General features: G+C 35.5%; 7 protein-coding genes across 9 annotated transcripts; 3 read left to right on the top strand and 4 right to left on the bottom strand.

The window, feature by feature from the left end:
* Window positions 1–844: 844 nt before the first annotated feature.
* LOC127249617 (acyl-CoA--sterol O-acyltransferase 1-like) lies at window positions 845–2990 on the bottom strand. Its single transcript, XM_051272519.1, has 2 exons — window positions 2842–2990; window positions 845–2248 (listed from the first exon to the last, which is right to left on the bottom strand). Exons 1-2 carry the CDS (start codon window positions 2853–2855, stop codon window positions 1057–1059), a joined length of 1206 nt encoding a protein of 401 aa, XP_051128476.1. The 5' UTR covers window positions 2856–2990; the 3' UTR covers window positions 845–1056.
* Window positions 2259–7251, bottom strand: LOC127249615 (uncharacterized). Of its 2 annotated transcripts, none has more exons than XM_051272518.1 (9): window positions 6847–7251; window positions 5912–6156; window positions 5618–5702; window positions 5048–5233; window positions 4797–4964; window positions 4451–4669; window positions 3505–3676; window positions 3078–3144; window positions 2259–2999 (listed from the first exon to the last, which is right to left on the bottom strand). In XM_051272518.1, exons 1-9 carry the CDS (start codon window positions 7177–7179, stop codon window positions 2906–2908), a joined length of 1569 nt encoding a protein of 522 aa, XP_051128475.1. In that variant the 5' UTR covers window positions 7180–7251; the 3' UTR covers window positions 2259–2905. The 2 variants fall into 2 exon arrangements, with proteins under 2 accessions (XP_051128475.1, XP_051128474.1); XM_051272517.1 differs by having other exon boundaries at window positions 2261–2999; window positions 3078–3249.
* Window positions 7252–7609: 358 nt separating this feature from the next.
* LOC127249618 (uncharacterized) lies at window positions 7610–10290 on the top strand. Its single transcript, XM_051272520.1, has 6 exons — window positions 7610–8189; window positions 8660–8771; window positions 8874–9042; window positions 9135–9313; window positions 9558–9699; window positions 9983–10290. Exons 1-6 carry the CDS (start codon window positions 7825–7827, stop codon window positions 9997–9999), a joined length of 984 nt encoding a protein of 327 aa, XP_051128477.1. The 5' UTR covers window positions 7610–7824; the 3' UTR covers window positions 10000–10290.
* Window positions 10291–10364: 74 nt separating this feature from the next.
* On the bottom strand, window positions 10365–11515 carry LOC127249619 (uncharacterized). 2 transcript variants are annotated; one of them, XM_051272523.1, is made up of 5 exons: window positions 11107–11515; window positions 10911–11022; window positions 10729–10810; window positions 10603–10654; window positions 10365–10520 (listed from the first exon to the last, which is right to left on the bottom strand). In XM_051272523.1, exons 1-5 carry the CDS (start codon window positions 11437–11439, stop codon window positions 10368–10370), a joined length of 732 nt encoding a protein of 243 aa, XP_051128480.1. In that variant the 5' UTR covers window positions 11440–11515; the 3' UTR covers window positions 10365–10367. The 2 variants fall into 2 exon arrangements, with proteins under 2 accessions (XP_051128480.1, XP_051128479.1); XM_051272522.1 differs by having other exon boundaries at window positions 10365–10523.
* A 2355-nt stretch (window positions 11516–13870) lies between these two features.
* On the top strand, window positions 13871–14930 carry LOC127249435 (uncharacterized). The gene is made up of 2 exons (XM_051272195.1): window positions 13871–14011; window positions 14165–14930. The coding sequence occupies exons 1-2, from the start codon at window positions 13994–13996 to the stop codon at window positions 14714–14716; spliced, it is 570 nt and encodes a 189-aa protein (XP_051128152.1). The 5' UTR covers window positions 13871–13993; the 3' UTR covers window positions 14717–14930.
* A 433-nt stretch (window positions 14931–15363) lies between these two features.
* LOC127249823 (E3 ubiquitin-protein ligase UPL5-like) lies at window positions 15364–23014 on the bottom strand. Its single transcript, XM_051272838.1, has 4 exons — window positions 22915–23014; window positions 18976–21019; window positions 16062–16651; window positions 15364–15953 (listed from the first exon to the last, which is right to left on the bottom strand). The coding sequence occupies exons 2-4, from the start codon at window positions 20696–20698 to the stop codon at window positions 15690–15692; spliced, it is 2577 nt and encodes an 858-aa protein (XP_051128795.1). The 5' UTR covers window positions 20699–21019; window positions 22915–23014; the 3' UTR covers window positions 15364–15689.
* Window positions 22819–23458, top strand: LOC127249824 (cysteine proteinase inhibitor 1-like). Its single transcript, XM_051272839.1, has one exon. It carries the CDS (start codon window positions 22891–22893, stop codon window positions 23305–23307), a length of 417 nt encoding a protein of 138 aa, XP_051128796.1. The 5' UTR covers window positions 22819–22890; the 3' UTR covers window positions 23308–23458.
* Window positions 23459–24153: the final 695 nt, after the last annotated feature.

Here is a 24153-nt window from a genome sequence, read left to right on the forward strand (position 1 = left end):
TACTACAACTTTTATAAAAATAAATATTATTAAAAGGTATAGGCCTAATGTGCGGATCACATTGGAGTAGAATATTGTTTAGTATTGAAGTTTTTGCCACAAGTGTTATAGCTGTCGTTTGAAGTAAAATATTGTTGAATAAACAGCACAATATCCTTTGCAATGTAAAAATATTGTTATTGCATCTTAAAGATGAATGACCAAACCTTAAAAAAAACAAATTTGACTATGTTGAAAAGGACACATTAATTCTTGTTTATGATAACGTGCTAATTGAATCACAACCACTCATTCAATTATATAATTAGACGGTCAAGATTTATTGTGACAGTTAAATATAATTGTAAATAGTTTAATAGTTATCACAATCATTAATTTATGAATTTTTCATTGTGTAGTTTTAGTATTATGTAATAGAGATGGATTAGGGCTAATCAATCTCAATGATAGGCAGAGATGTCCGAGCAATAGTGAATTGAAAATTACAATACTGTTGAAAATTGTAAAAGAAAAATGAAAAATGTAAAACAAAAGAAATAGTAAAATTATAAATTTAGACAAATTCGGGACAGGACTATTCAGAAAGAACTTTTTATCAATTGGCCACAACTTTGAAAGAGAAACCTGCTATTTATCGACTATTTATATAAAAATTGCTCAGGTTCCCCATATATTCAAAATTGTTTTTATATTATCCAAAATATCAGATTTAAAAATTTATCTTTACTTAAAACATTACGTATATACATATATAAATTTCAATTTATACAAAAACACCACACTGATACTTACATTACATCAAACACACCTTCTTTATTCAACTTTTTACTATTATCATATAAAAACAAATAGCCAATAAGATAAACAAGCTGTCCACCTATTTTTGCATACATTCTGATTCGGAGTTGGAGTTGCAGGTAAATTACCCATAATTACATGTATAATGCAACAAACCTTTTTTTTTAAAAAAAAAATAACGTGTGAACTGCAGTAGTAGCCTTAATCTTGTAACCGAAATTAATAGCATACAAATTAAACCCGATAAGACAAATCATACTAGGTGACCTGGAAGCATCGGATTTGAATAGATGGGTTACGATCACAACTCCATTTTTTACCATTAGACCCTCCTTTACGGAATGTGTTTGAACTCTGCATTAGCCACGGCGTGAAGTTTGCCCGGAGCTGCTTACACCACAAGATCTGCGGTAGGATTAGCCACAACGCCGTGGCGATAATAAACCCATCGGTCAAGACAATGCTGGCAACCCTCGGAAACCTCCGTTCGAGCTTCACTCTCTTCTTAACACCTATCTCGATCGCCAAACACGCACCGTGCAGTAGGAAGAACCAAGTGATCGCCCTCGTCGGCATCGGGCATCCCAACTGAAAAAACGAGAGCTCGTGCATCAACCCCGACACCCAAAAGGTCGCCATCACTGCCGGTAGCGCTGCCCATCTCGGCCCGATTATCGCAGCCGAGAATTTCCTCACGGGAACGTACACTGCCGAGTAAAACATTCGACTCGCCACGAGGTTCCACCGCTTCCCCCAGAAGTCCTGCAATGACGTCGACAGATAAGGCTCGTCGAACTGGGGCTCCATCTCCACGCCGAGAAGGCTGCGAGTCATGGCTGCAACAACAGCAAGTAGAATCTCCAAGGGCAGGTATATACACATACCGTAAATAATTAGAGCAATCTTGGGATGGATATGATCAGCATAAGTACAAGCAACAAACACCATAGCCAACAACAGAACAACCTTAATGGCATAGTTCAAGAATAACTTAGGCCTCTTTTCGCCGTGCCGCGAATCGCCATTTTGAAATTTAATCTTGATGGGAAGGCAACCAATAGAGAGAAACTTTGGTAGCGAAAGTGAGGGGTCGGATAAAGGGCCATTGTCGAAGGCAAACATGCAGACTTTGACAGTGGCGACCCAGGAAAGAAGGAGACTGACGATGATTTGGAGGTAAATAAAACGGACCTGAAATGGCGTGAGGAGGAAGAACCCGGCCACTGGAAGGAATGCAACCAGACGTGCAGCGCCTTTCGGGAGAATCTTTGCTGCAAAATAGCAGTAAGATAGACAGAAAAGGGCTAATAGCCACACCTTGATGAAGCTAGTGAATTCGGCTTGCACCCATCCTGTGATCATAGCCAACATATCCGGCTCCAATTTTCGCAATATTGATGCTTCCATTGTCTCTTTGGTGATGCTTCCAATTTTCGGACTCGATGCGCAGCTTAGCACACGGCAGAATCAAATCAGACAGCTAATTTCAGTTGACATTTGGAATTGAGTGTATAGTTGAATAAACAGCACACTATGTCTTGCAATATAAGAATATTGTTCTTGCATCTTGAAGATAAATGACCAAAATTTAAGAAATAACGAACTTAGACTTTATTGAAAAGCAACACATTACAAAATATCCTTTGTCTAAATCCGTGATGTCAACAATAATCCATGATGAGAACTTATAGTCACAAGTAAAATCCAGTTTGAATAAACTACTTCAAACAAACTCATGTATGTCTTTTTTTAAATACAATACTACACGAAAGCAGATAGTGAGATAATAAAGCATGCCATTCTGGAGAACCAAGACAAGCTGATACGTATAAAGCATCAAATATCAAATATCACTCTGCAATCTTTACTGGCCCAAAAATCATAATTCAGAACACAAAATCAGTGTTGTTATAACAACAATTCAAAGTAAATTCCTCTAAGGTCTTCTTGGCACGCATGAGCGTTAGCTCATCCACTGAATGCTTTTGGTCATTAAGTGAAATTTACAACATCTTGAACAGTCTATGATGATAATATTGATACCTCCCATCGGGCATGTCTGGTCAAAGTACGAAACCTCAGCTTTCGGTAAAGTATACAACGGCAATCAATGCTGCTGCTCATATACCTGCATGTATGCCTCGGAAAGGGCAACCATCTGTGGTAAAGTTTCTGATACATGAAGGTCTTGCATTTCATACCTACAAGTTCAGCATATAGGTTAAACACCACAAAATGCTTGGAATAGATTATTGAAGCAAAATGACGCTAAATATTACCATAGCTCTTCTGACTTCCGCTGCACAAAGACTCTATAGGATCCTTCACCCGGCTTACCATCATGAACTATATTAGCAATTAAATCATACTTAGATCGCAACTTTTCATTCTCATTGGGCACAGGGAGTGGGATGTAATCCTTCAGCTCAAGATTCTTCACAGGGAAATTAACTAAGAAAATCCGAAACCAAAAGCATATCAAAGGCAATGATAAGAAAAATTAGAGTACCCAACAGCTAACTAAAGGTCCAAGGCAAAAGACACAACACAAGGACACACATAAAATAAAATAACATAACAATCCAAGTTGGAAGATTAATCTCAGGTCAAGATGCAGGCACTGTGGAACTAAACATTAAAACATTCCGGCAACCAATCTCAGATCCGAAGTGACAACATTACTTCATGCTCAATATAATTACTCACCTAGGGTAGGATTTTTCTCCACAAAAAAGTTGTTCTTTGTAAATCGGCGCATATGGAGAATAAGATACTGGGGCAATTTTGTGACACGGTATCTCATCCTTGCTATACAAGGACGCACAACTTCAGTCACCATCTCTCCGTCAAACTTCTTCAGTATGTTGAAAAGTGGAACCTGATATATATCAACTTGATTAACTAACCAACCTTTTTCGAGCTTGTAAATTTACAATCCATATAGTAACTTGCAGCTAAGTAAATAAATACACCAACTAATGAGCATTTGTAAGTTGAGCATCATATATGTTTCTCTGAACTTTAATGCAAGTCCATTTACACAAACCAGAACTTTGGTTGTGCAGCATGACTCAAAAATAGAAATAATTTCCAACATATCCCCCATATGCAAACCAGAGAATCACATTGGGGCAGACATTTTATCTTTTTAGCATGCCAACAGAAGAAAACTTGGCTATTGATCAAGATGAAACAGCAATAACTTTGTTTCTCTGAGCTTGTTCTTTAAGATACAAGCAAATCCACTTATGCAAGTTAGAACACTGTTGAGCAGCATGTGACTCTAAAACACAAACAATACCCAAAAGATCTCCTATATTCAACAAGTAATCAAACCATGTAGTGCAGAAATCCCATCCATGAATGATATTGTACTATGCAGACAAATTAATTTTAATGAACAAGATAATAAGAATGAAAGATAGCATTTTATAACTTTCATAATGATCTCTATTATTGACGTTTCATAAGGGTAATAGTAAGAAGATTAAAATGCAGAGGGAAAACTAAAATAGTCCTGAATGAACTTAGACATTCATTTCAAACATGAACACACACCAAAATCTTATACAAAGAATAACTAACAAATCAAACATTATGTGGGAAGCAACAATGTGAATTTATTTCAAGTGTACATATATAATATATAAACCTGTGGAATGATATTTTTCTCCATGATATCCTTAAATAAAGGAGGAGGAGGCAAGTCCAGCCCAAGCATTAAGAAAGGCATTTTACTGGTTTCCATGAGTACATTGTCCACTAGAGTAACATTATTATCATCACCATTATCCTGGTTTTGGTTGTCTCCATTTTGCTTTCTCTTGGCAATTGACTTGCCATGGATCTCTTTCACCACTTCCAATTCACCCTGTGGAAAGCACATCATGTAAACATTTAGCAAAAGAAAGGCAGTAACATATATATATATATATATATATTGCACTCAAAAGCGGGAGGCTTAGAGAGAGCAGAGCCTGGTGGTTAACAGAGAAAACCTGAAAGCATTGGTGAATGATGCTGCAGCCCTTTTTTGAAGTTTTAAGATCTCCATGCAGTGTATTAAGAAGCCATGACATAAATTCAACTGGATCTGATTGTGCACCTATTCGAAAACGTTTTTTGCTAGCTTTCATAACTGCCTGCAGGAATTCATGTGGACTCACCTGCCAAATCCTGACTATCAACATGTGAATAGCCATATTAAAAGAATGAGAATTGTAATTTACAAACAGAAAAAGGATTCAACCTGTCCTTTGAAGTTCCTAGCATGCCAAATTTTACGTGTGAGCTCTCCAAACCTAAGAACAAGTTGGGATTTGCTGTGGATGTAGTTCTCAGGGATAAGAAAGAAGTTCCGCAAGGGAGTAACTCGCATCAAAGACTGAATGGTGACATTAACAAAGTCAGTCTCTTTGATGTTATTAAGTCCAACCTGCAAAAATTTCAAACAGAAGAAACAAAAGAAAACATTAAGACTTCGGCTGTTTTACTATGGACACAATCTCACAACCTGCTGCAGCACCTTAACACAAATAATTAAAAACTCAATTATTTCTTCAGTGTACAAACAACATCAAAAGCTACAAATGAATATGCTTGCATATTTATATTAAACACTCATAAGCATATCCTAAACTTACAATTAACATTCACTGCATAATAGATATCAATCATTAAATTATATAAAAATACTTTATTCTGTCCATATCTTTCGTCCGCAAAAGTATATATTTCACACGCTTAAAACTTCAGTGAATGTTTCCTCCCACATGCTTTTGATTAAATTAATCAAACAAAATAAGACTTGTGTGAATACCATTCCAGGAAGATAATCCGAGCCATCAAGTGCTCTGGACCATTGCCTATTTCGATCTACCTGATCAACTTGCTCTCGTGTAAACCTGTCAGTTTACAATAAGATCAAATGACAAAATTAAGAAACATAACATAATGAAGTAGAAGACACTAAAATAGAAAGATTGAACAAAGCTATGCACAAATCAACCAGTCCAAAAAAAAGAAAGGAAAAGAAAAAAGGTTTCCCTTGCCATGTAAATACAATTAAGCGTGCTAGCACAATGGGAAATTTAAATTTCTATATCAAACATGCCTTGGATTGAGCACATGCCGAATGTCCTCTAGTGATGGGTCAATAATCTCATATCCATCAGGAAGGCAGTAAACTTTCTCAGTTCGAAGATTAATGTAGACGTGATGTCCTGCTTCAAGACTATGTGTATATGCATGAGATTTAGGTCCTCTTCCTTGATAATACTTCCCACAAACCAAACAGGCATACACATTTAAGTTTGAAAGAGATACTGAGCAAAACTTCTCAAAGTCAAAATCCAAAACCTGCGAAGGTACAAAATATCAACTGAGACATAGAACTTGGACAGTAATACTCTGTCATCAAAATTATCACTGTCAACTGTGAACATTATAAAACATATTATCGAAAGGAGGGAAGGGGGTTGGGTTGGAGAACTTGAATTTTCAGATACAATATAGCAGTTACGGTACTGAATAACTAATCTGCAGAGGATCACAGGCTACTTTGTCAGTGATAGATATTTCACAGGCTGCTTAATTTTCCTTCTATAATCTCCATATGTTCAATTCTAAGAAAGGAAAGAGATAGAAACACCATTTCAAATACTTATATCAAGTTAACACATTAGACATGAAAATATGTCTTGAAATGTTGGACACAAAAGCTGAGAATCTCTATCTGGAAGAACATAGCGCTAAGAAACCTACTGAAAGAAGGTGATTTTAAGGTAATTGTAGTCGTATATTACCAGCCCTTAGAAATGAACATCTAGCATTCTTTGCATTACACAAAAAAATTTAAAGCCTTATTAATTAACTGGTGGAAATTGAACAAGTGAACGCAATAGCAGAAAACGAATGAAAAAAAACCAGACTACTGAAAAGAGAAGGATTTTAAAATTCATTCCCAGGTAGATACAGCAAGAAAGCATACACTGAAAAAATCTAAGAGCAGAAATGGATAGTAAAGTATAAGGTTGAGGAGTAGAATACCTGTCTGTTGACAGTATCAAGATACGGACAGTCCCTTCTTACTTCATTAGTGCGACTACGCCTCCCTTGCCCTTCTCTATTCTCTTCCTCGGATTCATCGTCGTCCTCGTAGTAATCACGGCCGTTTTGCCCCGTGCTTCCGCCGCTGTTAACAAGTCCATTTCCACCTCTGTTTCTCCTACTTTCCTCTTCTTCTCCATCATCGTCATCGTAGGCCAGTGGAAGCGGATTTTCAAACGCGCGTTTAGGAGAGGACTCTTCCTCCAGTCTTCGCCTCTTCGCAGTCCCCTCTTCGTCCATCGCATTTTCTGATTCCTCGCGCTTTGTTTTCATGGCTTCCGATCCGACGACACTGCGATTTCCCCAAATCGCGACTTTTTTTTTTCAGACAAATCTAATTTGCATCTGTGCTGACTTCATTTATTATTTTTAACTGGGCTCAAGCTTTTATTATTGATCCTAAAAGGCAGAGTTCAGCCCGGCCCATTTCAAATTTGGGCTTTTCAGAGGGCTGTCCGCATTATATACTAAGCAATTATTTTAAATTAAATAAAAATTCAAAAATAACACTAATATTGTTATTTTTTAGTACATACCACACATATGAATAAATAAATAAATATTTAATTAATAGTACTAAATTCTAAAAGAAGAAAAAAGGAAAAAATAGTTTTTAAGTTGTTGAACGAACCTCCTGTCTCGCATCTAACTCCGAAAGCTTCATCAGGAATATAGTTCTAAGGGCACAATCGTCATTTCAATAAAATCCGTCGTCCCGGCAGGATTTACCTCCAGTAGAAATTCCAATTATACCCTCTTCCCTACCGTACACTCTGGGTTATAATTGTCGTTCACTTCGGTAGAAGAAAGGACATTTTCGTGATTGAAGGTTTTGGTGGGTCTTTAGAGTAAGGGAAGAAAGACGGAGGGTACGGACGTTAGAGCGGTCTGTATGAAAGCAGCAGCGCAGGCGTAGCCATGGCGTCGGACGAGGAGATCGCGAAAGGCGTGGAGAGTGCACTCCGTGAGACGGACCCTGAAGCCGTTATTTCTCTGAGCAACGTGGTTCAGCAGGTGGAGGCCAAGCTAGGGCTGGAGCTCTCCGACAAGGTGGATTTCATTAGGGACCAAATTACCTTCCTCCTCCGCGCGCAGCCGGTGCCTAAATACCCATTACACACCCAGCCTCCCCCCCAGTGCTCAAATGCGCCGCTAAATCAGCCGTTTCAGCAGCCCAATTTCGCCTTCCAGCAACAGCAGCAGACGCAGGTGTACTTCTCCCAACCGGCGACGGCGAAGGATCAGAATGCTGCGTCTAATGCTTCTGAAACGTCGAAGGGAAGGTTTGTGCGCCTCGATATTATTATATTTATTTATTTTTGCTTTATATTTATTGTATGGCGTTGCTGGTTGAGGTTCACCGGCTTTCTTCTCTTAGTAAATTAATCATCTTTTGTGGTGCGTAACTTGATGTAGTCAAAAAGCTTAACCCTGGTACTGAGCAGGAGGTTTTACTTGCGTGGCATTGGTTTTCATGGTCGATTTTGGGGTGGCATAAATTAGGGTTTGGAATTAGAGGTTCATTTGGAAATAGCTAGATGCAACTCTACCGTACGTTTTCCTTTTCGCCATTTTACCGTTGTATGATTATGGACTTTTCTTGGTCTTACAACTTGAGGTGTTGTTTTAGAGTAGATAAGCTTATAATGTTTTAAAGAAACCTATATTAATATCCACCATTACTGTACCATTATGAGTTGGAACTAGTCAAATTATATATAATTTAAATATCACTTCTTAAATCTTATCTCAGAGCCCCAGCTGGAGCCAAGAGAAGAGGTGGCCCGGGAGGTTTGAACAAAGTATGCGGTGTTTCACCGAAACTGCAAGCCATCGTCGGAGAGCCGGCTTTACCGAGGACAGAGGTCTGACCTACCCATAGATCAAGTAGCTTAACTAGTAGTATGGGGATGATGAACTTTTGTATAATTGCCTTTGATGATAAAATTGCCTAGTTTTAAATGCAGATAGTGAAGCAGCTATGGGCATACATCAGAAAACACAAACTTCAGGACCCCGGGAATAAGAGAAAGATTATCTGTGATGATGCACTTCGTTTGGTCTTTGAAACTGACAGTACTGATATGTTCAAGATGAACAAGTTGCTGGCCAAACACATTTTGCCTCTTGATCCAAGTAGGCAACACAGCCATGAGACCAAGACACTATAGTATCTTTGGCTAATAGTATATCTCACATGATGTTTCAAATGCTTGTAAATTTATCAGGCAAAGCAAAGAAATTGAAGGATGAAAATGAATCTGCAAAGCAATCCCCTGATTCTGGACCTCTTCCTGTGATGTTGTCGGATGCCCTTGTAAAATTTTTTGGGACAGGAGAAAGGGAGATGCTTCAGTCTAAGGCTCTGGAACGTGTCTGGGATTACATAAAGGTTAACCAGCTGGAGGTTAGTCATCTGTAGTATACAACTTTGGTTTTATTTTGTGGGTGTGTAAACTTTAAAGTACTGGATTTATGTTCCATTGTGGATCTTCATTTTAAACCTAGCAATGCCATATTATCGTTTGGAAGTTGTTTTGATGATTTTGTGCACAAACTTTTGCTTCTCTATATGGGTTAATTTTAATTTTTTTATATATATCTCTCAAAAGTTGTATCGGTTTATTTCTTACCTTATATTGATTTTGTAGGATCCACTGAGTTCTATGTTTATTCATTGTGATGAAAAGCTTCACGAGCTTCTGGGATGTGATAGCATTTCTGCACTGGGAATTCAGGAGATGCTCATGCGCCATCATTTGCTAAAGCATGAGATGCCTTTGTTTGTGAAGAGTGAGTGTTGGATGTTCAAATACCAGTACCAGCATGTTACATTATTTATGGATAATCCTCCAAGCACATATTTTTGTTTTATAATCATATTTGGTAATGCATCACTATTATTTTTGCTTAAATTTTCCAAATTGTTGAATAATTGTTGAGTAAAATACATATGCATTTCTTAGCTAGAAAAAGAATCCATTTTTAGTCCTTGCTCACAAAAATATACAAATTTATCTTGATTTAATTACCCTCAACCAGAAAAAGTCCTTGATCCATTTTTGTTCTTTTGCAGGTAATCTGAAGCTGTAATTTGTGTAGATGTTATTGATGATTGACATATGCTGAATCAAGATGTAAGTTTAGTTTATATTCAGACGACTTCACTGCTATCAACTACAATCAGTATGAAATTTTACCTGTAGTTGTTAGCTAGTAGTAATGCTGTAATTATGCCACTGCCTTAGTTTAGGTTCGCTGACTCCTTCGCCTAATTTCACCTGACTGAGGTGCTTTTAATCGACATGAAGAACTGTATGCTGGTAGACTGTTGTAAACAGAAGCTTGTAATCGTTTTGCATATATGTTAATGGATTTCCTTCCTATGTGGCAGAAATGATGTTCTTACTGCAACAGGCTTTTAGAACTCGATTATTTCCGATCCCCCAATCACATGCCGTCTACCCTGCTTTCCTGAATTTAAAGACTAACAAAATTGCAGCCAAGATGAGAAGACTGAACAAAAGTATCCTTTCCGGCCTTTGTGCATCGTCATTCTTGAATAAAGCCCGAGCATCGATCTTCTCCATGGCTGCCATCAACAAGGTGATCATCTTCTGTCCAGAGATAACACAGTCGTGAGGTATGGTTTGGTTTGGTTTATTCTTTCACCATTAATGGAGAGGTGAAGCTCACCAATCTTAGGGGTTCCATTTGAAGAAGTGGCTCCATGAAAATCTCCACATTCCTACATCAAGAATTCGATTCATTAGTACTAATTTGATCGATATGCCCGTCATTTTTTTTTCAGGTAGGAGTTACTCTATCATTGCATGTCCCCTGTAAATGTGGTAAGTGTGCACACTGAAACCCTTCCCAAGAGACAAATGAACCTGCTTCCATTCTGTAAATAGAAAAAACAGAAGAAAGCCCATCATTCTTGCAACAAAAACAAGTACATATTAGACGACAAATTCAATCAAAAATTAAGGATCACAGACAACCTAGTTTCCAGGACACACCCACAGCAATCCCATCATCTAAAGTAGGTTGCACAACAAACACAATGTCGTCCCCCAGCTTCTTCATCAGACAAGAAAAGAAATCCAACACTTGCTGCAATGCAACACCATACAAACACAACGCACGAATTCAATCGACAGAGTATCCGGTCATTTATCGAATGGTGTAATAATGTACCTTCTTGCCGCGAAAAATTTGGAAAGCGGAGAAAATATTCGAGCTGCATGTGCACTCGTCTGCTATGATATCAGAAAGCTTGTTCACGTTCTTGTTCTTGATCGCTTCGTAGAGCTTAAGAACCACTTCCGTGGCTGTGCGCTGTTTTTCTTCTTCCGGGTCCGAGTTTTTAGCGCCACAAGACACAGCTACGCCCCCGATCTTTTTAAAAACTTGCGAACCCTTTTCAAAATGAACTGCGTTCCCAAATTTGGCGCTGTAGAGATTTGGCGCGGGCGCGAAATTGTGGACACTATTTGGGGTAGAGAACAATGTAAGGGAGTTTATGGACATGTTAATTTGGAGAGAAAGCAAAGGGAAGAAATTGCAGTGAAGTAGTAGTTGATCATCCTCAGAAAGTGTTTAAAATCCATGGGAGAAGACAAGAATGTTTGGAATTGCTTTAATGTAAGGAACAAAGCTTCCATCTCATCCTCTGTTGCAAGCATGGAATCTCCTCAGTATGTCTGAACCTGCATGTAAAATGGAACGTATCACCCTCTTTTATAAAAAAGAGAGAGGAATATATATATATATATATATATTTTATAATATAATTTATTATTAAAAATTATTTTATTCCACGATTATTTGAAAAATAGTTGGCTGGTTATGGTGTTAAACATAACGAGGGGCATGGATGTGTAAAAACTTATTTTATTCCCCATATATTTATAATTCACTATATATTATGTTATGATTTGACATATATTATTTTATACCACAGCTATGCTATATATATAAACTGTAAATATATGTTGGTATAAATTTATATTTTTTTTATATATTAGATCAACATAAATTTTTATTTTTATTTTTTATCTATTTATATTATGTATTCTGCATTAGTAGGTGTATTACTTAGCACTTTAATGGCCTACTAAAAAAAAAAAGAAATTAGAGACAATTGAAAAAAAAAAAAAACACAGCAAATATGGAGTTTTATTTAGGCCCAGAATATTAATAAGGCTTAGAGAATGTGGTTCTATATTTGGGCCTGAGTACCTAAAACTACAATTGGTTGATTGCCTTGAATAGTTGGTTCGAAAGTTGACTGATGTGATGGCGAACGTAAGAAGTTGAGAACTCCACGTGGCGGATTTTTAGTGGATGGAGGCTGGACCAGATTGGAAACAGTTGCAAGAAAATTCCATGTGGACACATCGTGATCGTGGGATGACTGGTCTTTGTAGGCAGTGGGGTCCGCTAATTGATTTAGATATTAATAATCAAATTAATGGACTTATTAATAATCCATTGAAATTTGTGGCCAATACCTTTGGAATTTGAGCCAGCAATTTCGCATATTATAGAGTTTGTTTGGCGGTTGTTCGTAAAATACTATTCCCTCTCCGTGCAGATACCATCTCCACGTTGTCGTTTGTATCCGTCCCACATATCATATTACACACTTTAATTTCATTTTAAATTTTTTAATTTTAATTAAACTAATTAGTTATCTTAATCGTAATTTATAATTATTTATATTATAGAATAATTATTTTTACTAATACATTTCTTAATTATCTACTAATTACACCCCTCCTAAAATACCGTGTCTATAGTGCAGCAGACACGATATCTGAGATGGAGAAAATATTTTATTGTATATTTAAAGAACGAAGTTAAGAATGGATTTGATCATTCAACTTAAAATTAAATAAGTGGAGTAGGTTTCACCCTTATATAAAGTGACAGTGGCAGAACTATAATACATTTTGAGGGGTTGAGGGGGCAAATTATTTTAAATTAAAAATATTTTTTATTTAAAAAATAATTTATTTTATTACATAACAACAAATTAAAAAAACATCAATAACTATATATTATGACTATATATATTATATATATTGTAAATATTTTTTTTTATATTTTTAAATAAAAAATAATACATATATAGTTGGAGAATTTTCGGGACAATATTCAACACTCCCTCTCGATATATGATTAGTGGATGCGTTTCTCTAACCGTTTAAGCTTTTAGGTAAGACAGTCGTTAGCATCCGATATCGTATCAGAGTCTGACGAGGTCTCGAATTGGAGTTCAAAATAATTTAAAATCAAGGTTATATTTATATCAATATTTTGGAATTTTTAATTACTATTTACTAATAGAATATTTTTTTAAAACAAAAAATTGTCGTATTAATAACTTTTTAAAACAAAATATCAAATTATTTTATTTTTATTTAAAAATAAAATAAAATTTCAAACAATCCCGCTTGCATGAAGTATATACAAATATAATGGTCAAATTGCTACTTGTCTACTGTCAAATTTTACAAAGTTTGCATTAATTTATTCATCATTGGCCAATAGCTGAGTGATCAAAAGTTTCCCATGCATGAAAACGATTTTTTATTTTATTACTGCTATTTTGTATGACAAATAGTAGTAAATGTGATCTTTTTAGGAGAAAAAAAAATTAAAAAATATCACATGCAATCTTTAATAAATATATATAGTTAATTTTTTTGATAAAATATCGTATCAAAATAAAAATTTAAACTAAAATTTAAAATTTTTAAAAAAAAAAAAAACTCTGAAACTCTCGAGCCAACACCAAACAAACTTTTGTTTATATTTTTTTAATGTAATATTTTTTAAAAATCTTGAGAAAGAAAATATTCAAAGGAAGGAACCCATGGTTCCCCACAATTATTTTCTTGAATTATTATTATTATTATTATTATTATTATTATTGTAAATGCATGTATATCCCCTTCCCCTTCCCCTTCCCCTATAAAATGCCCCACTCACTCACTAATCCATTCATCCCTCACAACTTGCATTGTAACTAAGTGTTCATATTTCTCTCTTCTTCAATTTTCAGGCTCAACCATATCTAATGGCCACATATGATGAGGTATCCTTTTTGTTCTTAAGATCTCCATATATCAATTGGGTTCTAATTTCTAATATAATTGCCTGCTAAAAATCGAATCTTCAATCTTGAAACATAGTGTGTTGATTTGATTATGGATATCTTGTGTTGAATTGTATATATTTTTCTGGCTAGCTTGAATCATCAGCTCCGGCGACAGAAGCCGAGGGGGATCTGTACAACGATCCGCAGCCTGAAAAGTTTGCAGCCGCTGAAGAGGCCGAGGAGAAGCCATATGGCGAGAACGACGACAACAAGTATACCAAAGAAGAATCAACCGAAGAAACTGCGGGGAAGTCTTATAATGAACCTGAACCTGGACCAGAGGAAGCCGAGGAAAAGCCATATGTCGAAACTGAGGCCGAGAAGTTTGCTGCAGAAGAAACAACTGAAGAAACCGAGGGGGAGACATATAATGAACCTGAGCTCAACAAGTACGCTGCGGAAGAAGTAGAGGGCGAGCATGCCAGGGAAGAAGAACCATCCAGCGGCATGACAGACGAACAAATGGAAGAAGCAGAGGAGGAAGAGGCAGCCGGCGAGAAATCCGGGGAAGAGGCTTTTGTGGAGGAGGCGGAATACGGCCGCGCCAAGGTGGCGGCGGCGGTGGCGGAGGAGGCTGAAGGGGATCTTGGGGAGGAAACATACAAGTACAAGCCTCCATCTGAAGAACCTGATCAGTATTGAAATTATTTATTTATTTCTTTCTATAATGAATGCTTTATGATTTGAGATTAATTGAGATATATATATATATATATATATATTATGTTGTGTTTTTGTGTGGTACTGGAATTTTTTAAGACATTGTACAATGTGAGTGAGTGATTGGATTGGCTGTGTGATATATATATATATGTATTAGGGTGGATTTGAACAATTCATTTCGATTGTTTTGGTTTGTGGATTTTGTCGATCATTTCATCAAATCAAATATTCTATTGAAATAAAGATAATGAAAATTGAGAGGAACCTATATATATTTCAAGATTGGTCAAATTAAATTTCCTCTAGTATGTGTCAATAAGAATTTTGATGGAGTCCAATGAGTATTTATAGACATTAATGTAAAAAAAATTTATATGACCATGCCAAAAGTTTATATAGACAAGTACAAAAAAGCAGTCTAATAATTATCAGGTTTGAATGTCCAATATTTAGGGTCATAAGATAATATTTTAGCACTTGGAAGTTGATTTTTTTTCTCTTTATTTTCGGTCTTCAATGAGTGATTATACGGATTGAAGTTATAATGAACTTCAATTTGTTAATAATCTTAACCACACCATCAAAATTATGGACAAAATTTCAGAAAAATTGCATAAATAGGTAAACCTCCAACCAAACATTCATTTCTTTCATAAAACATCATATTTAACCCACAATCCCATTTCATTCAGCTTCCCAGTAATGTTTGACCATAGTTCTAAGGGGAAATTTGAGTCTTCTCATTGGAGGAATAAGTTAGTTTAAGTATAAACGGTTTGTTTGAGGGTAGCATAGCAGAGGAGGCCTATGAATCATCCAAAAACCAATTAAAATCCTTACAACTCTAACATAAACCCAGCTAGAAAATTATGTCTATCTATAACAACAGGATATACACTCCTCACTGTACCAGCAGCTGTCTCCGTCGCCGTCCGCCCGCATCCGCAGCCTTTCACCAGCTACCGAAACTGTAACCCACATGGTCCAAAGTAACATACCGAAGGCGGTCTTGCATCACAGATAAGGAAGGGTAAGCCGGGAAACACAGCCGAAGAAAGCAAGTGTGCGATGTCGGCAGGTGGTCGCAAGATCCGTTAGATTTATGAATAAGCAATCGTGAATCCAAACCAGCAAAACCTTCAATCGGTAAGTATTTGATTGAAGTCCAGAAGTAGAGAAGAGCGGTTTTCTGCTCCATTGTCATTTCCCCGACTACCTGCAATGTTCAAGATAAGAACATAATGAGTGTAGATCAATGCATCGTGGAACAGACAAGCAATAGATACCATGAATTTACAACCGAATAATGTCCCCGCAAACGTACTTTCCAGAACCAAGATATCTGATCATCAGTTTCTGTGAAGCCGGAATACTTGGTGTGAGCTTTCCAATCATCTACGTCGATATCCACTCCGCTGCCGTGCAGCAACCAGTCGAGGTCTTGTAGCTCCAATACTTGGAAGAACACTTGCCGGAGATTTCCGGATAACATAACATCCGCAAAACCCTGAGCGAAATGCTTTACCTGGTCAGCAATAGACTTGACGAAGCGTTGTTCGATAAGACAATCGACATATGCCTCCCTATTATTGCTGTTTACAACCATGTTTTCCCCATTCTCGCAAAGCTGAACTATCTTCCTTTTACCTAACTCCTCAATTTCGTCGATAAAAGTAAGGCCTAAGACATCTTGATCGACAACCGTAGGGTCCATTTCCAGAATTTGCTTACAGCTCCGGTATAGGTAGGGATCTGCGTCTTTTATATCTTCTAAAGTGATTTTACGCCCAGCTAATTGTGTATAGAGCACGCGGTCGAGTTCAATCCCAACTTGTACTCTATGCAACAGGGCTAAGGCAACCATCCTGCCAGAGAATTCAAAATAGTCGAGGTGCAATGGATGCACCTTTGATGCTGTAAAGCGAAAACAATTCACAAAAAAGAAATGATTGGCTATGTCATATGATGATAATAGAAAACAAGACTTATTAGTAGTCAATAAGATGCTATGCTTGAAGTGGAATATGAATTCTACTACAGCTGTCAATTGGGAAAAAGTTGCAGATATTCAGCAAAAGAAAATTCACCAGAAATAATACTTGAAAATTCAGATAAATTAGATAATAAAACATGGGTTCCCGACTAATTATTCACTTCCTTCACATAATTTCTTCCACTACCGACAGCGTGGCAGCGTAAAAACAAAATTATGTACATGAGGGCAGTGTTCTGTAAATTGTGATTACTTCAATAAGGAATATAAATCGCATTTTCATCACAAGCATGCCATCTATAAAAAGTTAGAAAACATGAATATTTCACAAGTTCGATTCAAGTGGCCAATACAATGAAGAACAATTGTTGTTCTATGTCATAGATGAAGTACAAATTTGAGACAAAAAGATACAACACAGATAAATCGAGCCACTGATGAGATCATCGTTGTCAACAAACCACTCTTAATATATCACTACTGCAACAACTCTTGCAAGGGAGCAAAGTAAGTAAAGCCAAACCCCTAAGGAGGAGGAAATATGAAGTTGAATTTTTTACGTGTGTTTCATGTGTAAGATGGGGCACGTTGGGGGTGTATTTAGCAATGTTTTGCTGTTTTGAGTAAATTAAAACTTTTGGAATAGCTTGAATGTATTGGGAACACAACCAAACACACCCTAAATGATTGCCCAAATTATAATCTATCATCACAAGGAGCGGAGAATACAATTCAGACAAAGGGTAAAGTACCTAGATTGAATTCATTGCAGCTTATTTTTCCCTAGTACGCTAATGTCATCAACAAAGGACAAAGAGAGGATATGTATTGAGGGAAAACAATTAGGTAGGTCAACTAAAGAGTCTTACGAAATAGAAAATATCTATAATTATATGCCCAAAGAGGAAGATAAAAGAAAGGCCTTAAGGTGATAAAACTGTGGACATGCATCACCGTAACAATTTTATAGAGCATGTTGAGGGAACATGAGAAATAGAGGTGGTGTTTAAGCACTTTGACCAAACTTGCATATTATCCACATCCATGTCTTAAAAAAAATAAAAAATAAAAAGGGAAAGGATATAGCTGTTAATTCTTCCTCTAAATCTAGTTTGATTAAACAGAGCAATCAGGGACAGGGACTGAACATTATCAAAGAGCTATAAGAGCTTGATGGCAAAGACTCTCTCCACTCCTTTAGCTAGATTTTCCTCCATAATCATAAAATGGGAATTGGGGTGGGATTGAAGTAGAAGTTCTAGACAATAGATGCATATGTATGGATATAAAGAAAATGTGGAAATACAATTTGACAAAAGCAAACACAACCCAAAATAGGATACCATTAGCCTTGAGAAAAGCAAGTACTCATGAGGTTCATTTGTATCAAAATTTTATAGAATTTGAAGCTTCGAACTAGGACTGATAACAGAAATTGTCAACACTTCCTGGATCCCAGTGAATCCATAGGTGAAACCAACAAATCAGTGAAGAGAAATTGTACTCAATTCAAGTGACAACGAAAACTTAACACCTTCCTGATAACACACATTTAAAGGTAAGAACCTATATAAAACTGTGATTTGGCCACCCAATCCAAATGCAAAAGATAAATTTATAAATTAATCTCATAATTATCGATGGAACCAATTAACCATAGTTCATAAATAGTTATATAAGAAAAATAAATTCAATTACTACTACTTTGATAAATAGATAAATCAAAGTTAGTCGGATTCAAAATCTGATGAATAAAAAAAATTTCTTGTATAAATATTCATCTTGCTCTTCTTAACATATAAACCAAATGGCTACAAAAAAATTTTCTTGTAAGACTCTTGCATGTAAAAAGAGAAGCACCAATGCTAAACTGTGATATGGCCGCTATTGTGGAAATGCGGCATTGCGGGGGGCAGTAGTGGCGGACTACCGCTCTGCTCCGCAACACCGCTATTAGCACTCTATCGACAACTATGGTCATATGCACTTTAAAGTATATGGAAAACAAAGGAATGCTAAATATTATTCACTGCTACATAATTGGCCAGATTTCAGCCTAAATACACAATCCAGTGATGAGATTGGCATGCATTATCCAAATGTAATACACAGAATAATTCCACCAACTGTGTACATGTCAATACTTCAACAGCTGGAATAAATTTGAAATGTGAAGAAAATAACATAAGATACATACAATATAAATTTTCAAAGAAAAATATATTGGAAATTTTCAAGCTTGTACCTGGATTTGGAAAGAACCTTTTACGATCATCAGGGCAGGCCACAAAGAGTGCATTTTTAGGATTAAAGATTGCCTGGCATACCACGAAAAACCATTCCCGCAAAACACCAGGACCAGTGGCCTCCTCGTCCTTGAACTCCATAAATATAGCCCCATGTAGAAATGAAGCATCTACATTTGAAATATAATTGAATGATTCTTCCAACAAGTGTGAACGATCGATGATCATCTCTTGCAGCTCCTCACAATCATCGTTCACTTCAGGAAGCAGTGACATAGCTAAAAACCTCCTTACCTCGAAATTGGTTACTCCCATATCATGGGTAATCCACCAACAACTTTCTTTCTTTCCATAGTTGACAACAAGATAGCATAAAGCTTGCTTAGTCTGCTTCACAGCCGTCCAAAACATCGTATTGCAACCACAAAAAAGTTTTGAAAGCTCATGAAGTTCTTTCAAAATAGCAGGAAACTGGACCGATCCGCCTGGAAGGATCACCTTACCTTGCCTCGTTTTTGAGGCGACCTGCTCCTCAATTTTCATCATACACTTCTTTAAGTTGCTCAATAAATCAACAAAAAGACAATGCAAAGTAGTAATCTCTTTTGCATTGCGAGATGGTTTTCTATCAAGCCCTGGCAGAGAAACTTCCACTGGGAGATGAACGCCACTGTAGTTAATTTCTCTTTTAACATATGACAAAAATTTAGAAAAATCCTTCACTTCATTCTCTAACGGACCATGTAAGGACGGTGACTCCGCATTTGACCGAAAATCTTTGCTAAACTTGACAGCTAAATCACTGACAAATGGAATTATATCCTCAAGACCAATTGAAGCCTTCGTTCTTTCGGGCTCATAATATACCAGAACCGATGCCAAAGTGCTTCGACAGCATCCATACAGTCGATCATAGATTCCCGCTGTCTTACTCAACAACCTACAAAATTCCAATATTATCGGTACAAAATGAATATACGCTGCCTTAGGAAACTCAGCAATACCTTCTTCGACAAAGATTTTAATGGCCTCTTGAGCTGCTTCCTTGTTAGGAAGATAAGAAGACATGTAAAGCATTACTAGAGCTTCGGGGGCAGCCAGGGCAATGAAGACTTGCAGGTAATCAAAGTGGTCCTGCTCTGATTGCTGCTCTGATTCTTCATGGGAACATTCTTCTGGATTTCTTAATTTCATTGCCAAAAATTCCCACATAATTGATGTAAGAGAAGGTCGTGCCCCCACAGAATAGTTCCTGCTAAAATGCAATGTCAGACAAACGAGCTCATTTACAAGTTTCCATGCCTTGGGGTACAATATGCTCCGCATTCTGCCAACGAAGTGTAAGCTAGCATCCTTCTGGATTTGACACTCCGCTATCGTTTGATCCAACTGCAACTGCTTCCTCCCATAAATCAATCTCTGTTGCATCAGGGGAATACCTGTCATTTCTGTAATTCTCTCGTGAATAGACTGAATTGTGTCCCCCGGAGATGCTTGGAGAACAATAGTATGGCCGGAGAGCATCCGGACGAAGAATTGAATCCGGCCGACGCTGAAATGGGAATATTTGTGGGCGGCAAATAACGAAAAGACGGAATTCGACGAAGAGGAAGAAGACGGTGTATCATCCTTCCACATTTTGAAGGGAAATCCGCCGTCGGCGTCTGAGCCTCCTTCGTCGGAGTGTTTTCTTTTTGAAGAAGTAGACGGCGGCGACGACATGGGAGTGGGTATCTGTCCACCTACACTGAACCTGAAACCATCGGAATCAAGTGTAAACCACCGCCGGCGATGAAAAAACGCCTCTCTGGAGTTCAGGAAGTTGCGTAGATTGGAAGCCGATTGAGAAATCGATGCAAACCGAACGGCGGCACTTCTGAGGCAGCTTACGTATGAATGAAAGTATGAGTGAGAAGGAGAAGAAGAAGGTGAGAGTGATGACGAGGGTTCGGGTTCGGCGCCGCTTGGACAGTCGCTCTGATGAATAAGCTTTGGTTGTTAGTGACGCTGAGGTGAAATGACGAATGTGCCCCTGCATAACTTCTGTCACGAATCCCGGCGGGATAGTTCCAAAAGTTGGAAGGGGAATAAATACGGTATTATTAGTGTTTTTTATTATTTAAAAAAATAATAAAAAAGAAAAGCAGTTTACTCTGCCTGTAATAAGGTAATTGTGATAAGGTAAATTCTATTATAGCATATGGAATTTAATTAAAATCTTCACTTCCCCTTTTTTGATTAAATATTGAGATTTGGTATTTATTTGAAAATTTGAAAGGAAAAAGTCTGTCTTAATTGAAATATCGGAAAAATATGTCGATTTTAATTACTCTCTTAGTCTATTTTTAATGTATTTTTGAATTTTTAATAACATCTAAAAAATGAATAGTATTTTAATGATCAGTGTAAATATATAAGAGATTTTGAATTTTTATCTTTTTATTATATATATAATTGTAAGTATAATTGTATATTTGAAATCTAATTTAAAATTAAATCTATTTTGATATTAATGTATAAATATTTTTACTGAAATAAAAATGATATATATTTTTGTTGGACAAATAAATAAAAAATGTCACCTTTCAATTGAGATATAGTAACTATAATAAAATATATTATAGTAAATTATATAATACTCACATATATTTTATTATAAATATATAAAATATATTGTGTTCTATTTATTGTGATAAAATAATTGTATTATATTAAAGTAAATACAAAACAAAATATTGGCATTATTTGTACATACATGTTTAAGTTCTGCAAATAAATAAAAATATATATATCTTAAATATTATTTTTGGAAATAAATAAATAGTCAATCCATCATTTTATAGTTTGTAAAACAAAAATGAACTATAATTCAATTTTATGGACTGTAAAATAAAAATTAATTATTTTTTTCTTTACTTATTTTATTGAAGAATGATATTTTTGTAGGGAGAGTATTTTGTATATCCTTAACATAATAATGTAATAATTAAAATATAAGAAATATTTATATATATACATATATATATATAATAAAAATATATAATTTAATCAAAATATTACTCCTATGAACTCGATCCAAATTCAAGAACGGCAGGAACTTTTGGTTGAAAGTTGAAACCAAAATAATTTCCAACTAAGACTTTTGGAGAGTTTGGAAGTTAGAATTTTAATAATAATAATAATATTAGAGACTTATAAATAGATGTAATATAAATCAAATAGACTCGATTAATAACAATAATTGAAATCTAATTTAGATGACAAATTAAATATTTTAAATATTTCAATGTATAAATAGCAATTTAAGTTTGCCAAGAAAAAAATAAAGATTTGAAGTTTTATAGAAATTGGAGTTTTTTTGAATAATTCTGAAATTTATTTTTATAATTTTAAATTAAAATCAAAGCTATTGATTATTAGGCATTTCAAATAAATCTCAAATCAATATTTGAAAATATAGCAATTCAAGGGTTTGTTGGGATAGGAATTTTTGGAAATTTGAAAGTTTGAAAAAAATAAATAAATAAATAGTATTTAATTTAATATTTTGTGAAAAAAAATATATCCTTGATATATGATACTTTTTTAAAATATAAATAGTTCTAAAAAAGTGAAAGTGTGTTATGTGAATGTCTCACGTGTCTGTCACGTGGAAGATGAGAAAAGGGTCAATAGAACGATTCTTGTGTTTGTTTATGTTATTTAACTTTAATATTTGGAGTTTTTAAATAATAAAAATTTAATTATTGAGACAGGTATACATTTGATAAAAAAGTTTAAAAAATTGAACCTATTAAAATTATTGTTGTGTAAATAAAACCTAAAATTCATCCAAACAAAAATTCATTCGAGAACAATCCAAGCACACCCGCAGCCACACTATAATTAGATCCGAACCAAAAATCAAATAAAAAATGGCTCAGAAATCCGTTTCTTACTTGATGCTTTTCGCTCTCCTGCTGGCTGCGTCTCTCCCCAGGCTCTCATCCTCCGCCGCAGCAGGCGGCAGAAAAGCGCTGGAGGTGGAATATAGCGGCGGATCACCGGTACCGCCAGGCACGAATTTCGGCGGTTATAATTTCCTGAGCAGCAAGGATGCGAAGGCGATCGAACTTGCGAAGTTCTCGATCGAGGAGAATAACAAAAAGAGCAATCAGAAGCTGAAATACGATGCGGTGCTGGAGGCGCTTTGGAAGAAGGTCGCGCAAGGAGCGGAATACCGGCTGGTGGTTTTGGCGGTGGTCGGCGACGAGCCGGACGCGTACGATGCTGAAGTGGCGGTGGACGAGAAAAACGACAAGAGACTCGTCAGATTCGAGAAACTGCATTGAGAGTGTGATTGACGGTTAGGCATCGGGAGAAGAGAAGGTATAGCTATAGCAGGCGCGTGGTTGTACTGCGCACTGAAATGTGCAATGCCAATGTATGTACGCTGGTTTTAAGAACAAAAATCATTTTTTGTTCCATTTTAGACTCGTGTTCTCAACACTTATATATTATATTTATTATTATTTTTTTACTTTTTGGTTATGATATATATATTATAATTCAATAACAATATTTTTTACAATTATTTTATAATATAAAAATAATTAATTTTTAATATTTTAAAAAAATAATTGCAAAAAAAATATAAAATATATATAATGATAATTATTAAAGATATATATTAAAATATTAAAAATTTATTATATCAAATAATTATTTAATTTTATATTATATTATAAATTTATTTTATATTGAAAAATTCGTCTCAATCTCCATTCAAATTCAATTTTTTACTATTTAAAAATTCAAACTTCAAAACTAAAATTCACAAACAAACACACCTTATATACTTTTCTTCAATTCAAAGTAATTTTTTTTTATTGTCTCAAAAAATAATTATACACTAATATTAAATAAAAATATCAAAATTTTTTACGTATTTTCTTAAAAATATTATTTATTAAACTACTATAAAATTTTAAAAGATCCTTTAAAACCAAAAAAAAAATATTATTTCTTAATTACTATAAAATTCCAAAAAGCCACTTTAAAATGGACACATGAGGAGTATACTTCGTCCCAAAAATAATAATTTCATTATGTTATTTTCGTTAAAAAAAAAAAATAATAGTCTCAATTTTTTAAAAAACTAATTCTCTATTTTTTTCACAATAATTATATAAAATACA

Source organism: Andrographis paniculata, unplaced genomic scaffold (genome assembly GCF_009805555.1).
Source record: "Andrographis paniculata isolate CXL003 unplaced genomic scaffold, ASM980555v1 Contig36END, whole genome shotgun sequence".
Classification (NCBI taxonomy): Eukaryota; Viridiplantae; Streptophyta; class Magnoliopsida; order Lamiales; family Acanthaceae; genus Andrographis; species Andrographis paniculata.